Source organism: Hibiscus syriacus, unplaced genomic scaffold, assembly GCF_006381635.1.
Source record: "Hibiscus syriacus cultivar Baekdansim isolate YM2019G1 unplaced genomic scaffold, ASM638163v2 tig00004355_pilon, whole genome shotgun sequence".
Taxonomy (NCBI): Eukaryota; Viridiplantae; Streptophyta; class Magnoliopsida; order Malvales; family Malvaceae; genus Hibiscus; species Hibiscus syriacus.
The window spans coordinates 683,728-699,532 of record NW_024062011.1 but is presented as its reverse complement, the minus strand read 5'-3'; the positions used below and the strand labels follow the sequence as shown (position 1 = coordinate 699,532).

At 32.5% G+C, this 15,805-nt stretch overlaps 1 protein-coding gene and 2 pseudogenes across 1 annotated transcript; 1 reads left to right on the top strand and 2 right to left on the bottom strand.

Annotated features, from left to right (window-relative positions):
* Positions 1 to 1,232, bottom strand: part of LOC120193300 — a 33,324-nt pseudogene extending 32,092 nt beyond the window's left edge.
* LOC120193288 lies at positions 1,219 to 4,751 on the top strand (annotated as a pseudogene).
* A 2,114-nt stretch (positions 4,752 to 6,865) lies between these two features.
* LOC120193803 (40S ribosomal protein S27-1-like) lies at positions 6,866 to 7,736 on the bottom strand. The gene is made up of 4 exons (XM_039196237.1): positions 7,628 to 7,736; positions 7,429 to 7,530; positions 7,303 to 7,331; positions 6,866 to 7,131 (listed from the first exon to the last, which is right to left on the bottom strand). The coding sequence occupies exons 1-4, from the start codon at positions 7,628 to 7,630 to the stop codon at positions 6,987 to 6,989; spliced, it is 279 nt and encodes a 92-aa protein (XP_039052168.1). The 5' UTR covers positions 7,631 to 7,736; the 3' UTR covers positions 6,866 to 6,986.
* Between the last annotated feature and the right edge of the window lie 8,069 nt (positions 7,737 to 15,805).

Genomic DNA, 15,805 nt, shown 5'->3' with positions numbered 1-15,805 from the left:
TTTTAAAACTATATAATATATGTTTTCAAAAAAAATTAAAACTATATAATATATTTTTAAAATTATTTTCAAAAACTATATATTATATATATGTTTTCAAAATATTTTCAAAACTATATAATATATATATATATATTCAAAAATGTTTTCAAAAATTTATAATATATATATTTTCAAAAACATTTCAAAAAATATATATTATATATGTTTTTAAAATATTTTCAAAAATTATATATTATATATATTTCAAAAACCGATTTTTTTATAAAAAAAACTACATGTTTCAAAAAATTATTTAAAAAAACTATACGATATTATTATATTTATAAAAAATGCTCAAAACAAAAATGAGTGTCTACACAAGTAAAATTAAAATATGCGACATGAATGTTAAATGAAGAAGAAAGAAAATTATCTGCATAGCTCAAGTTCGAAAAACGTCAATCTATAAACCATAACACGACTTTGTACATATAATTATACTAACAGGACATATGATAAGCCTCTACTAATATGGTGAATTTTATTCCACTACTTCACTTTTAAGGCCAATTCTCTACATCAACGAATAAGAAAAATGTAAAGACAAGTCCAAGACCCAAAAAGCAGTAAGGTTATAGTGAAATTAAAATCATATCCAATTCAATTAACATGAACCTCATCAAGCTAGATTGTGTAGTTTTAATCAATAAGTAAATCAAACCCATATTACGAATAGAGAATTTTAATCGCTCTTCTATTCCAAGCTTCTTGTCTTCCACTGCTAACTCATTCAAGCCTAATAATAAAATGCAAAACCCATATTGAAAAGGAAATTAACTCATGAATTCACACACCGACTAACAAAGAAACGAAATTCAAAATTCCCTGGGATCATGATCAGGGATAACAACAAAAACAAAATTAATCCAGAATTAAAAAAAAAACATGTAAAAATAGAGAAAGAAAACAAGACTAAGAAATGGGTAACCTGTTTTTTCGTTGACCATGGTCTTGGACCTTGGCTTGATACTTGGTTTTGCAGGCATCGAGAGGGTACTTAATAGTGATCCTATAGCACCTGAAGTTGCTTCCAATATAGACTCTAAATCAACTCCCATATTAAAAATTCTTCTTTTATCTCTGGTTTCTGTTTTACTTGATCTCTGGACTCTGGAAATTGAGTCTATGAAATCATTTAAACTAGCTTTTTATACATAATATATAAAGGAAGAAGACATGGAAGGTAGCTGGAAAAGGGAAACGTAAATGCGAGCTGCCGATGATGATATACACTTATATTAAATAGGTAAAGTACACAAATGGTCCCTAACTATAAGTGATACTTTTTTTAAATCTCTCAATTATTAAAAGTTAAAAAAATTATCTTCTTACTATTTTGTATATTCTAAACTTATCTTTTTCATTTAAAAAATTGACAATCATTTGAGTTAGAAGTTAATCTATTTATTATGATATGATAAATCCACTGAGTTAGTATTTAAATATTATGTCATCGAGTTAGTGCTTAAATCAATAACAACACATGTATAGATCATTTAAATATGATTTTATCATATTTTATTCAGCATATTAACGTCGAGCACAGACAATCACCAATTTTAACAAAAAATGATGATTTTTTTAATATATGAACAGTCAAATCACTATTTTATAATTTTTAATAATCGAATGATTAAAAAAAGAATATTATATAGTCAGGGGACATTTTTTGTACTTTATCCCATTTAATAGACGCGATGGCGTTTCTAATTGGGATTCGGAAAAACATGGGATTCTCCGTCCATTTTAACGGGTGGCTTAACGTGGTTCGTTAGAGTGGTGGTCAATATTTTTCAATGTTTTTAAAATTGGACCGGACATTAAATCAGTGAAGGTACTGATTCACTGGTTCAATCGGGTTCAATCGAGTTCAACCGCGGTTGAACTGGATTTTATATAAAATATTTTTTTTTAATTTTACATAATATTCAAAGCAATATTAATATATATAATACTTTTTTTAAGTTTACAATATTAAAAGGTATAAAAATATCACAAGTCATAACATATATAAATTAAAAACCATAAAATCAAATGAAACAAAATTATTCAAATCAACTACAACATAATATTTAAGGTAAAACATATTAAATAATAAATATAATTATATAACTATAATCAAAAAAATAAAATTAGAGTTTAAAAAATCATAACAAATGATGTCATTTAGTTTAATTTAAAAAAAACAATCTCACATGGTTAAGAAACATAAAAAAGCTTCCCAAAAGTTTAAAGAGTAAAAATATGAGAACAAAACAATCCCACATGGCTAAGAAACATAGAAGAGCATCCCAACTTACTTCTATAAATAATAGAGGTAATTTGACATTTAAAATCATGGAGCCTTTTGGTGAGCACAGAGCGAACTATTCTTTTACTTCAATTGAGCTCAAATTTTAGGCTTCAATCGAACTTCTAATTTTTTTTTTGAGTTCGAGCCTTTTCGAGTTCAAGTTTTAATATTATATTTCGAGTTCAAGTTGAACTTGATAATTTTTAGCTCGTGAGTTTTTTAGTTGAGTTGAGCTTACTTTTAAAGTTTTCGAGTTCGAGTTGAGCTCAGCAATACTCGAATTTGACTTGGCTCGTTGAACAAACGACGTCGTTTGATTTAATTTTTTTTTTTAAAGAAAAAAAGTGAAACGGCGGTTTATACCGGTTTTCAGTTGGTTCACCCCGGTTTTACCGGATTTCAGCCGGTTTATTGTCAGACCGGTTTTGTGAGGTAACCGGACCAGACAGGCCACCGGTTAACGGTTCAACCGGTTAAACCAGCCGATCTGGTCCGGTTTTGATAACCATGATTAAAATAAAAAAATAATATTAATGACATTTTATTTAAAAAAATTGACAATTAAAGTAAAAACGATGAAGTTGAGCGACTTATAAGATAATTTACTTTTTTTCCAATATTTTAAATTCCTAAGTTTATTAAAAATGTTGGATGTTTATTGTTATCTAGCTGTTTAAAATTAAACCTTGACATTGATTATTTGAGTCGGCAGATAATGAGTTTCGCGGAAAAGTTGGGAAACCGGCGTATTTGAGGCATTGGAGTTTTACGGGCATTTCTCCGTTAGCTGGGGAATCAAAATTCAGTGTTAACTTTGATTGGGATGAAGAAATCGGAAAACCTGGAGCTCTACTGATCAAAAACAATCATCGTACTGAATTCTACCTTAAGTCTATCACTCTTGAAAATGTTCCAGGCCATGGCCGGATTCACTTTGTCTGCAATTCTTGGGTTTATCCTGATCATAAATATGAAAAACCCCGTCTGTTTTTCACTAACGAGGTATACATACACTTCAACATTAATGGTCGCACAGGAATAGATTTACTCGGATTCAATCCTTAATTTTTTGTTTGGTGATGTAGTTTGTGTTTGTGTTTGTGTTTTGATAATGACTAACCAGTGTTTGATATTTTTCCTCTAAGACGTACCTTCCGCGTGAGATGCCAGAAGCACTGCGTAAATACAGAGAAGAAGAGCTCAACGCGTTGAGAGGGAATGGCGAAGGAGAGCTCCAAGAATGGGACCGTGTCTATGGTTATGCTTATTATAATGATTTGGGGAATCCTGATTTGGGTCCCGAATTCGTCCGACCTGTTCCTGGCGGATCTACTCAGTACCCTTTATCCTCGTAGAGGAAGCACTGGTAGACGACCGACAAAATCAGGTCAGAAATTACATTTATGATAGCAGGTCACACAATTGGCGACTAACAAGGTGTTTTTTGTTCTTTGGATTACAGATCCAAACACTGAGAGTAGGTTACCGCTTCACAAGATCTTTACCATTTATGTCCCGAGAGATGAACGATTTGGACGTTTGAAGTTTTCGGATACTGTAAGTTATCTCGTAAAATCTGGAGTTCAATCCATACTGCGCGAACTAAGAGATCTGATTCATGGAACTCATAATGAATTCGAGTCCTTTGAGGATGTTCTTGATCTCTACTTCGGAGGAATTAAAATACCTTTTAGCAATTTGCTGAATAATATTATCGACATCATTCCCTTGGAGTTGCTCAAACAAATTTTTCGAATTGATAGCGAACATCCACTCAAATTCCCTGTGCCCTCTCTCTCTCTCTCTCTCTCTCTATATATATATATATATATATATATAGAAACTGCTAATTTGATGTTTTAATTAATGAAATGGACAGAGAATTCGAATGCATGGAGGACCGATGAGGAATTCGCCAGAGAAATGCTTGCTGGTAACCCCGGTATCATTCATCTTCTTGAGGTAAGCTTCAACGTCATTCTGATTTTATAATTTTTATAATTTTGATCAAGAATTTACTAGTATAATATTCAAATTCATTTATTATATACTTGTTATTCCAATATCACTATTCAAATTGTCTAGATTTTCTAATTTATTAAATAATTAAAATTTTAAAAATAGAATCTATGTATGAGTAAACTACACGGACGGTTGGTCACCAACCTATAAAAAAATTATTTTGGTCATTCAAATTCAAAAACATACAAAACACTCGCTAAAGTTGTACTATTATGTTATCATTTTGTCATCCATTGTAAATTCCGTTGTTGACACCTCTCCTACAGCGATGACACGTGATTGGTGGGATATTTGGATGAAAATAAAACAGAAGCATCGAGCTTAGGTGACCAACATTAGAGTTAAATTAGTTACATCAACATATATAAACATTCTTTTTCTTCTCTAGGTTTGAATGCACCATGGTCTCCGAATTTTTTTTAGAGTAACTTTTGAGACGTTTTATCTCATAAAATTTAAATCGTTACCTTATTTATCCTAAACCTTTATATATGGGCTGTTTTAATTGTTCATTGATTTTTTATTTTAACGGAACTAACAATTTGGGGTAAACAAAATGTAGATTTAAACTTTAGGAGTAAAACGTCCCAAAAAATATTTTAAGAGACAACTTGATATAAATGGTATATTTTAGGAGGCAATGATGTATTTAAGTTTTTTTTTATATAAATAACGTATTTCAAAATGTCAAAATATTTCAATGTATTATCCGTTTAAATAAGAGTTCACTATATTAATCTTCTCAGAATCGATATATGTGATTAAACTAATAAATCAGAACAATTACAGAAAAAAGTATCCACAATTTGCAAACATGTTTATAAAAAACCAAAATTTTATGTATAATTGATGTAATTAATTTCAAGTCTAACTTAGCTTAAAAAATTTCGTTGGGGAGGGTATATCTGTAATTCACGCATGGCTAAACCCTTTCCGTAGCCATCCAAGTTTTATAATTATTCATTTTAGTCACTGAAATTAATTTCTGAACATTTTATTCAGTCTTTGAATTTTATTTTTTATGTTTTAGTCCTTACAAGTATTAAATAATATTTAGGATAAATATCACATTTAGTCCCTAATAATTTTAATATTTCTATTTTAATCACTGATTAAATAATTAATGGCTAATTACATACTAGTATTTATATTTTATGATAACTCTAACCATGTCTCTTACATATTATATTTTATAATTTGATCATTAAATTATATATAATCTTAATTTTAACCATAAGTTTTTATTTTTACATTTTAAGTTTCTATTTATGAATATGATCCAATAGTTTTAATGTTATTACTTTTATTTTCTTTCATTTTAATTATTATTTATTTTATTATTATTACTTTTGATATATGTTTAAATTATCTTCATGATTTTATTATTATTAAGATATAAATATATATTATAATATTATTATTTATTCTATTTTTATTAAATAAAAATCCTATTTTATAAATTTAATTTTATAAATTACTTTTAAGAAAAATAAAACATATTTGATGTATTTATTTTTTATATCTAAGAAAAGAACTGTCTTAAAATACCTAGAAGTCCTTTTCTGATATTATTAAATAAATAAATGTCCTATTTTATAAATCATATATTAATATATTTTAATTATTTTAGATAAATGTTTTATTAACATTTATTATTTATTAATATTAAGAAAGGAGCTGTCTTAAAGCAACTAGAAGCCATTTTCTGATATTTCTAAGTAAATAATTATCTTATTTATAAAAATAAAGATATATATTAATATATTTCTTAAAATTATAATAATAAATTTAAATTAAATAGGATTATAAATTAAATATATTTTGAATTTTTAAATTTCTAATAATAGAGACAATTTATAATTAAAAAGTACCAATTTTGGGCGTTGTAGGGGTGCTAATCCTTCCCTAAACGTAACCGACCACAAATCCCTTTTTATTATTAAAAAGAACGAATTTTTGTTTAAAACGCAGATCAGTTTATCTTTTAAAAACTCTTTTAAAAGATATTTTTTAGGTATTCGACCTACCTGACCCAAAAGGCCGATGGCGACTCCCAAATTATTTTCAAAACCATTATTCATCACTTTTCCCGCCAAATAAATATTTCGTGCCCGGACGAAAACCGGTTACGACAGCATCCATCGAACGAAGTTTATCTGGGACAAAGAGACTCACCAGAATGGACGTCCGATGAAACCGTGTTAGCATCTTTTAAGGAATTTGGGAACATGCTTTCGGGAATTGAGGAACGAATTGAGCAGAGGAACAATGACAAGAGATTTAGAATCGTATAGGTCATGTTAATATGCCCTACAGTTTGCTATACCCTACCACTGGAGATGGAATCACAGGCAGGGGAATTCCAAACAGTATAGGAATCTAATGCTTAAAACGCCTAATGAGAATGCGGTTTATTTACAGTGTGGGATCGATAATTGTGACAACTATTGTAATGAATAAATATTATTCTGCGTTGGTAAAACACTGTAGACATTATATCCGGAAACCAATCAAAATGCAACTCAGATCATTACTTGATCAAACCAGAGTAACAAGCTTAGAATCAAATCCTTGAACTTACTACAATAAGCTAACTTATCTTGAAGCAAAAAAACAAGATGAACCACGTTCAGACCAATTCGTGTAGCAAATCAGTCTCCCTCTTCCTGAAGGAGCATCCCTCGGTGAGTCTAGCTCGACCTCCGTCGGCTGGCAAGAACAGTTGACAGTTACCACACACAACCACAGTTTGAGAGTGGCTAAACACAGTTGTTCTGTCCAAAACCAAAACAAAAAATGAACACGTATCCGATACATATTTAGACACGAGTAAGCGAATATGGTCCACCAAATATATGAAAATTTAAGACGGATTACCAATATCCGACCTTCAGACATATTGTTACATTATTTTTTAAAGATTAAAAGACAATGTAACAACTTACATGTTGAAGCAGCCTTGACATTTGACATCCTTTGCAAAGAACAAAATAACAAAGTTAACCTCCCAACATATTTACACGCGCTAATATGAGATTTAGATCAAAAGGAATAGAGTTTTAATGAATCACCATGAAGAAAGAGTTGGGGGACTGAACGAGACGCTTGAGCTTATGCTTCTTCTTCTCAAGCTCAGCTGGAGGATTCAACAAATCGACATCGTTTTGGAGAACCTAAATAAAAATCCCAAACACCCACAAATCAGATTCAATTATATACATAAAAAGAACGACATAAACAAGAAGAAACTAAGCAAGAGATTTAACAGACCATTTTGGCTGGGCAGCTAGATGTTTCAAGAGCAACCGCAAAAACCCTCGTATGCTCAGTAGGCGGCAGAGGTGGAAGAGGAAGATGCAAATGGTAATGTGATTGATGTTTATATATGTAGATCGGTTGACCTAAGTCGGTTTAGACAGAAAGAAATACCCAGTAAAAGTAAAACCCAAGAATCTGGGTTTATGTTTGTAGATCGGTTGACCTAAGTCGGTTTAGACAGAAAGAAATACCCAGTAAAAGTAAAACCCAAGAATCTGGGTTTATGTTGAGCCTGGTCTTGTTCTGTCAATCGAGTTTGTTTTCTAGCCAAGCTAAATTTAAATGAGAAATAAGCAGCCCTTTTTATTACAGTGTATGGAAGAGTCCAAAAAAAATTGTGACAACCCCTAGGGTTGAAAAATTAGTTTTTTTTTATTAAATATAAGAGAAATAATTTTTCAGAAAAGTGATTTATTAAAAATTAAAGAAATTATCTTATTTTTAAAAACTTAAAAATTCATTTTTTTTAGAAACTGATCCAATCAAAAATTGATTATTTCTAAAAATTACCTGGAAAATTTTCAATTAATTTTTTGTTTTGTAATCTTAAGAAATCATTAAATTATTAAAATATAAAACATTATTGGCACCTCAAAAACCGATGGCCCTCAGCGTGGTAAAATTATCTTCAATCCCTTACAAATAATGTAATTTTAAATAATATAATAGAAATTTTGTTTTTTGTACTTCAAAACTTATTCAAATTGGTCCCATTAAACATGTGTGCGTGTGTGTGTGGATTGTTGGTGCAATACATCTCTCTTAATTAACTCATAATCATAAATCTCATTAATTACATTTTCAGTAAAAAATCCTTCAAAATAAAACAATAACGATAGAATAATTATGGAAATAAATTTGGCATTCAAAATTCAAGTCTTGTGAAAAGAAAAAACTACCAAATACAAAATTCCAGATATCTAGGACTAAATTGAAATTAATTAAGACATTGAAGATGTAAGTTAAGTTCCGGTAAACAATGGAATAGCAATTAAGATTCTGGCATGCGTATTTCGTTTACATGGTTGCGAGCAGGCTCGACAGATTTTAATATACGAATTATTTAGTTTGTTTCCTCAATGGTACAAGATTCATTGCCCAAGAGTTTGTCTGACCACAAACCTATTGTACTAAAAGAGAGTAGATTAAATAAGATCATTAGACTATTTAAAGGTTTAATCATTGGGTTGATGACCCTATTTTGGCCAAACAATCAAAGAAAACATGTGGAGTTAATAGAGGTAAAGGTATGAATATATACTGTGATGGTGAAGAATGCAACCAAGGATAGAGAGAGAGCAGTAAGTAATGAAAAACCCAGATTCGGCGGAAGAGATTGGAAGAAAAAATTGATTATCTAGAAGATAGATGGGTTGTCCGATCCAAGAATTTCCTAATCCTGTCCGAGATTTCTGGTTTGAAGGCAAAAACTATGGGCTGTTACGAGGAAGAAGAAAGAGAATGGTTAAAAATCAAGGTTTAGGTGGTTTAAAGAGGGCGATAAAAACACGAAAAATTTCCATCTCTCATCAGTATCGAGGGGCCGGAAAAATCAGATTACAAAGCTGAAGGTGCAGAATTCTGTTGTTAAAAATCTGGAAAATTCAAAAAGCTTTGTTAACTATTTTCGTATTGGCTATAATGAGTCGGAAAACTATCCCTTTGAAGAGATTAGAAATCCATTTAAGAGAATTAATGTGCCACCAGAAGATTTATTGAAAGTCCTTTTTCGGAAGAGGAGGTTGGATTACAATTAAGTCGTCCGATGGATCTAGAGCGCTTGGATCGGATGGTTTCAGTTTAGATTTTTTAAAGAGATTCTGGAAGCAAATTAAAGGCGAAGTTATGATGTTTATGGAGGATTTTTTACTGGGCAGAGTTAAAGATTTTTCCTTTAATAAATATTTATTGCGCTAATTCCGAAGAAAGCATAGGCCATTTCTCCTGATGAGTTCAGACCAATTTCCTGGTGGGTAGTTTATATAAGAGTATAGCTCGTGTATTGGTGAAAAGGATGGGTAGTTGTCTTGCCGAAGTGATTAGAGAGAATCAATTTGCTTTTATTGTTGGAAAACAGATAGCCAATTATAGTTTGATTGCAAATGAAGTCATTGATGGGCTGAGAAAAGTAGAAGGAAGCAGTGTTGATCAAGGCAGATTTTAGTAAAGCCTATTATACGGTTGATTGGCGATTTCTGAATTTGATACTGAAGAAAATGGGTTTCGGCAGAAGATGGAGAAAATGGATGTCCGTCAAACAATTTCTTAATTAAAGGGGCTTAAGACAAGGTTGTCCGCTTTCGCGCTGCTTTTAATATTGTTGGTGAGGCTCTTAGTAGTATGACAAAGAAGGCAACGGATATTGGGTTATGTAATGGGGTTGAAGTTGGCTCCGGAGGCATTGTTTTATCACATCCAATTTGCAGATGACTTGCTCATTTTTTCTGAAGCAAAATCGGTGCGATTTCAAATTTAATAGGGTTTAAAAATTTTCGAAGTGGCTGCGGGATTAAAGCTATAAGGAAAAACTAAGTTATTCGGCATCAATATGGAAGAGAGTAGTATAGGAGCTGGGCAGAATCGATATGTTGTGGATGTGCAAAGCTTCCGTCGACGTATTTGGGTCTACCATTAGGGAATCAGATGAACGCAAAATCTATATGGCAACCCTTTTAGACAAAGTTAAAATCGGCTTCAGAGTTGGAAAGGTAAATTACTATCATTTAGTGGAAGGTTAACACTAATAAAATCTGTTTTAGTGAATTTGCCTGTGTATATATGTCTATTTTCTCAATGCCCAAATCTATAGCTGAGACGATAATAGATGTATAGTGAATTTTGTTTGGAATTCCTCGACTGAAAGGAGGATTCACTGGATTAGTAGGGACAAAATTTGTAGGCCAAAATCGCATGGGGGGTTGGGAATTTTTGATGTCAAATTTAGGAATCGGACTTTACTAAATAATGGATTTGGAGGTTTAGTGTGGAAATGATAGCTTATGGCGGAAGATTGTTACAGCAAATATAACTATGACCATGATTCGATTATTCCAAAAGCTGTAAAAAATAAAAAACGCATCTTGGATTTGGCGTAATATGTGAATCCAACTCGGGCTATTGAGTCAAAATTCCTTCTGAATGAGGTGTGTTATGGGTAATGGAACATGATTCGATTATTCCAAAAGCTGTAAAAAATAAAAACGCATCTTGGATTTGGCGTAATATTGTGAATCCAACTCGGGCTATTGAGTCAAATTCCTTTTGAACTGAGGTGTGTTATGGGTAATGGAAACATGATAGAATTTGGACTGATTACTAGTCAGAAAAGGTTCACTGAAAAGTGCATTTCCGAGAATTTTTGATCTGTCGACGAAAAATGCGGTAAGATCAAAGACTTTGGGTGTTGGGTAAATGGTGTATGGGAATGGAGGTTCGAACTTAGGAGAGCATTCTTTGAATGAGAAAAGCCAATGTGGAATGAATTCATGAATGTTTTGAACATAGCAGTAAAGTTTGAACAAAGTATTGACAGATTAGTTTGGACTGGAGCACGGGACGGTTGTTATAATCCGAAGTCTTTTTGTATTAAAGTGGCATCCGATGGCAAGATAGAAGATCAATGTTGGAGATTGGTGTGGTCTAAAGATACTCTGCCGAAGGTAACCTTTGTGTGGAAAGTAGTGCATCAAAAACTACCGGTCATGGTAGAGTTGATAAAGAGATGGGTCAATTGTATGACCAGTCTAGCTGTCTGTTTTGTAAAAGTGAGCTGGAGGATATTAATCATGTTCTGTGTCATTGTTATGTAGTCTAGAAAGTTTGGCAACGTTGGTGCAGCGTGTGGAAAGTAAATCTGGTGCTTCCGAAGATTGTTAAACTATTATTAGAGATATGGTTTTCTCAAAGAGTAAGTAGGAGAGTACGGGCTATATGGCAAATTGGCTTTTTTGGATTGATTTGGGTAATCTGGATATGCAGAAACAAAAACAGATTCAATGGAATTTCTTTTTTGGCAGATCAGATTTTTTACAAAGCCATGCTCAGTTATCTATGGCCGGTGTTGATTCCATCGGTAAATGATTTCATTCAGAATCCAAAAGCTATAGTCTACAGCGTTTGTTGATAATGAAACTGAAATGATGGTTTGTTCAATAATAATCGCTATGCAAATATCAGATTTAGGCATAGGCCTTGGTATTTTGCTTTCTGGCGCAACGTTATTGGCTGGACACTCGGTTCTCTTTTTTTTAGGAATCTATTCTGCTGCTCGTATGGAATGTTTGCGGTTGTTTATTTTTTAGCGTTCAGGTTCGGATTGTTGGTGTGTAGTTTATTCGTGATGGGGTCTAAAGTAGACTGTCTTGGAAACTCTGCATCGAGTTCTGTAATTTTGCAGGCTATCTTCTTTGTAACTAGTTTGATAAGGTGTTTTTTACATATTTCACTATTTGTCTGTTTCATTGTGATGGTGATAAGCATAGTTATTACGGGGATTTTTCTTCTTCTCTCGTCTAGCTGTTGTGATACAAATACTGTTTAATGGAGTTTTATGGGGATATGCTTTACTTTGTGTGTCTCCTTGGAGTTCACTGTTTCGTGTTGATCTGTTCTAGGCGTTGTGTATATGCAGCTTTTTGTTTTGAGACGGTTGTTGCAATTGTTTGGCTAGCAAAGAGTCACGGTTTTGTTTCGATAGGGGCCTGACTGCCTTCTGTGATGGGTGGTTGTTTTAATTAGTGGACACATTCTGAGTGGTGCGTATATCATGGATATTGCAGTCGTTCCCAGTGTCTGCTCCTGTGTTGGTGGAATGTAGTGTCTGTTGTATTCTATTTTGTTTGGTACTACTTCTTTTGGGGAGCTGGGTATGCCTGTGCCTGCTGCTATTGTAGTTGAGTGTTTGGAATAAAGAGTCAGGGTCTGTTGATGTTTTCTAAGGAAGGGTCTGTGATGTTATTTTCCTTGGTTTTGGGTGGATTGTATTTTCGACGTATTGTGTAGTGTTTGAGTTTAACAGTTGTGGTATGTATTCTATGATACTAACATGAACACTCTTTTTCCTCCGCTTAGGTTTAGGGAGATTTTTTAATGAGGTCCATGTTTGTTTCCGATTTGTATTTGACTCGATTCTTAAATACAAAATCAACATCTTTGAAAAAAAAAAATATAGTAGTGCAACTAGCTTGTACTCTGGGTGCCGGTGTTCGTCCTGCAACGTGCCTTTTTAATCCCCCTCCTGAAACACCGCCGTCGCTTGTTGGAAAAACTTTATCACGTTCGACTAAGCATTTTCGCAAGTCGTGAGAGCATTCTTCTCCGCCGGATCCGTCGCGTTCTGGAGGAGTCCGACAATAAATTCATGAGTATTGCTCGCACCGCTCAGAGTTTGCTCTCACCGCAATCTGCGTCAGCGTGGTGATATTGGCGGTTGAAGCCTTCAAGTTTTGCTGGAAAGTATCGTTGCGAAACGCATATTCTTCCATCTGTCGACAGATTTTGTCGATGAGTCGCATTATCACACAGTGCGGGGATGGTGAATATGGAGCTTGCTAGCAAAGTAAGAAGAAGAAAATAACTGTACAACTTGGAAGGATCAGGCATTGTTTTGTTTACTTTCTGGGATGGTAATGGCTAGTGATAAAATTGCAAAGAAGAATGAGAAATATATAATGGGCATTTTACGTGAATTATTTTAACATTATGGTTCTTATTACTATAGAAAAACATAATTTAAAAAGAATTAACCATTTTGTTTAATTTACGGAACTTAGGCAGTGATTAACTGTAAAAAGAAAAAAAGAACATTTATTAGCTATTTTACATTAATGATAAGCAAGGAAAGATATTAATATATGAACTCTTTTTAATATTATGATTCTTACTACTATAAAATATATATATTAGTATAGAAATAAAAAAAATGATTTGATATTTAATATTATGTATATTTATAAAATGTTAAAAAGGTGAGATTTGAACGTTTTTTATTTAGTTTCTCAATTTAAATTTTTTAAATAATTTTTTATGTCATTGGGAAGAATTAACCATTGGTTTGTTTAATTTTTAATAAAATTTAAAGAGTAATGATAAAATTCAGAAACGCCGTCGTTTCATTATCTTCTTCGTTCTTCATGGGGGGGCATTTTTTTTCTTTCTTTCAGCGAACAATGTCATGGCTCAAAACCGGAAACCTCTTGAATTATTTCTGCCACTGGAGCATCAATGGCGTACTTTGTCTTCCTTATGATTCTCACTTCCTCTTTGTTCTCTTCGAAACCCAATTGAGGTAACTCACTCCTCGAAACCCCAAACCCCTTTCTTTCTTCCAAAATTATCTCCCTCAGTACATTGTTGGGATCAGCTAAATATTTCTAGAAAAAAAAACGATCTTTTCGGAACAGAACTGTTCATTGATTTTATGGGTTGAATGCTTGATTTTTGTCTTCTACTTTATTCAGGGTAGATAGCAAAGAATTTAGCTTCCTGTAAACTTTCAGGCTTTGAAACCACCGAAACAGGTTATTTTCCTCGTTATCTTTCTTCTTTATTTACCACGAAGCTGCTTCTTTTTATGCAATTAGTAATTACTAGCGTTTTTTTTTGTAATTTCTGAAAACATACCATGTAAAATGGTTTAGACGCTGGGTTAGGCTAGAATTATGCCACTAAAGAAATGGAACCAATGTATGGATTTGTCATCTGTGGTTTTCCTTTGAATGCTGAGTTGTTGATGATTGACGAACTTCTTTCTTCATCTGATCATCATCAGTCCATTTTAAAATGCATGTTACAGTTTTGTATGCCTTTCTTCTTTGGAGTTTCAATAGAAGCTATAAATTTGCCTAGAGAATTTGGGGATTATGATTAAATGGTGATATAGTATGGTAAGAGTTTTGGGTATTGAAATATGTTTCGCACAAGAATGTTCACTTCTTTATGAGTTCTTCCGTATATTCTGAGGGTTCTTGGAGGGTCAGATACCAGTACTTAAGCATGCAAGAAAAATGAACAGTTGAAGCAACATAGGTGTCAATAACAAAATAAAACTGAGTAAAAGCCAAAGATTAACATTGTGAACTGACCTCTAACTGTTGTTACGTTTACAAAATAGCATATTTGGCTACATGCTGGATGTTTCTTTTTGCCATACTCTTGTGTTTGTGTGCTTTTGTAATCTGATATCATGAATTACATCCACGGCATCCTATTTTCTTCCTTCCTGCATCTGAATACCCCAACAAAGCATTTCGAAGATACGGATTCATGTAGTTTGAATGTAAGTTCTTGTACTCCAATGGTAATAATTGGTTATTGGGTAGGACCAGATATTGTTGATGGTGGGGGATTTGTAGAAGCTTGTATCTATCAAAGTAGTTGATTCTTTTCGAAAATTGCATCAATCATTTTGCATGCTCCCCCTGGTATAGTTGGAACTTGGAATATTAAGAGTGAAAAATATAAGTTATATCTAAATCGGGTCATTTTCAAATTTTTCTCCAAGGAAACCCTATTTTGTAAAGAGAAATTTATTTTCCCTTGGAGGGCATTGTTAGTGAATTCATTTTGTGGAATACTTGACACACGTTGTTTTTCAACAGCCTCTGTGTGTTGGTAGTCATTAGCATATTGAATGAAAAGAAAATTTTATAAGGTTACGGGTATCCGGGCTCTTTTTTTCCTAAAATACTTGTGTCTGGTTCATATTTGGATATGAATATGAGATATAACTCTTCAAAATTCAGTATACTTATGTTGGATACATATATGTACCCACACTTGCCTTCAAGCTTGGGTAACATTGGTTGAAGGGGTTCTTTATAAACCCACAAAGCAATTTAAATGCTGAAAGTAGTTGGCTTTCAAGTAAAAAATTGGTCATCAAATACCAACAGTTCTTGTTTTTGAGCCAAGTAAAATGGAACTTTGGTAGCTAGGCCCAGTTCATATGTTTATGAGATGTTGCCCAGGATTTTTCCTGGTCCCCAATAATAAACAGGTATCCTACATGAGATTGTTTGTTACATCATTTATCAACAAATTTTAAAATTTTAAAATAGCTAAACATAAATAACTTTATGTTTTGAATTTCTTAATTTAATATTTTGTAACAATTTAATTTGAAGGGTCTTT

Coding starts and splice junctions, on each gene's coding strand:
- LOC120193803 (XM_039196237.1), bottom strand. Junction 7,332..7,428: donor CCCCCAACTCTTTCTTCATG/GTGATTCATTAA, acceptor TTCTTTGCAAAG/GATGTCAAATGTCAAGGCTG. Junction 7,132..7,302: donor TGTCAAGGCTGCTTCAACAT/GTAAGTTGTTAC, acceptor GGTTTTGGACAG/AACAACTGTGTTTAGCCACT.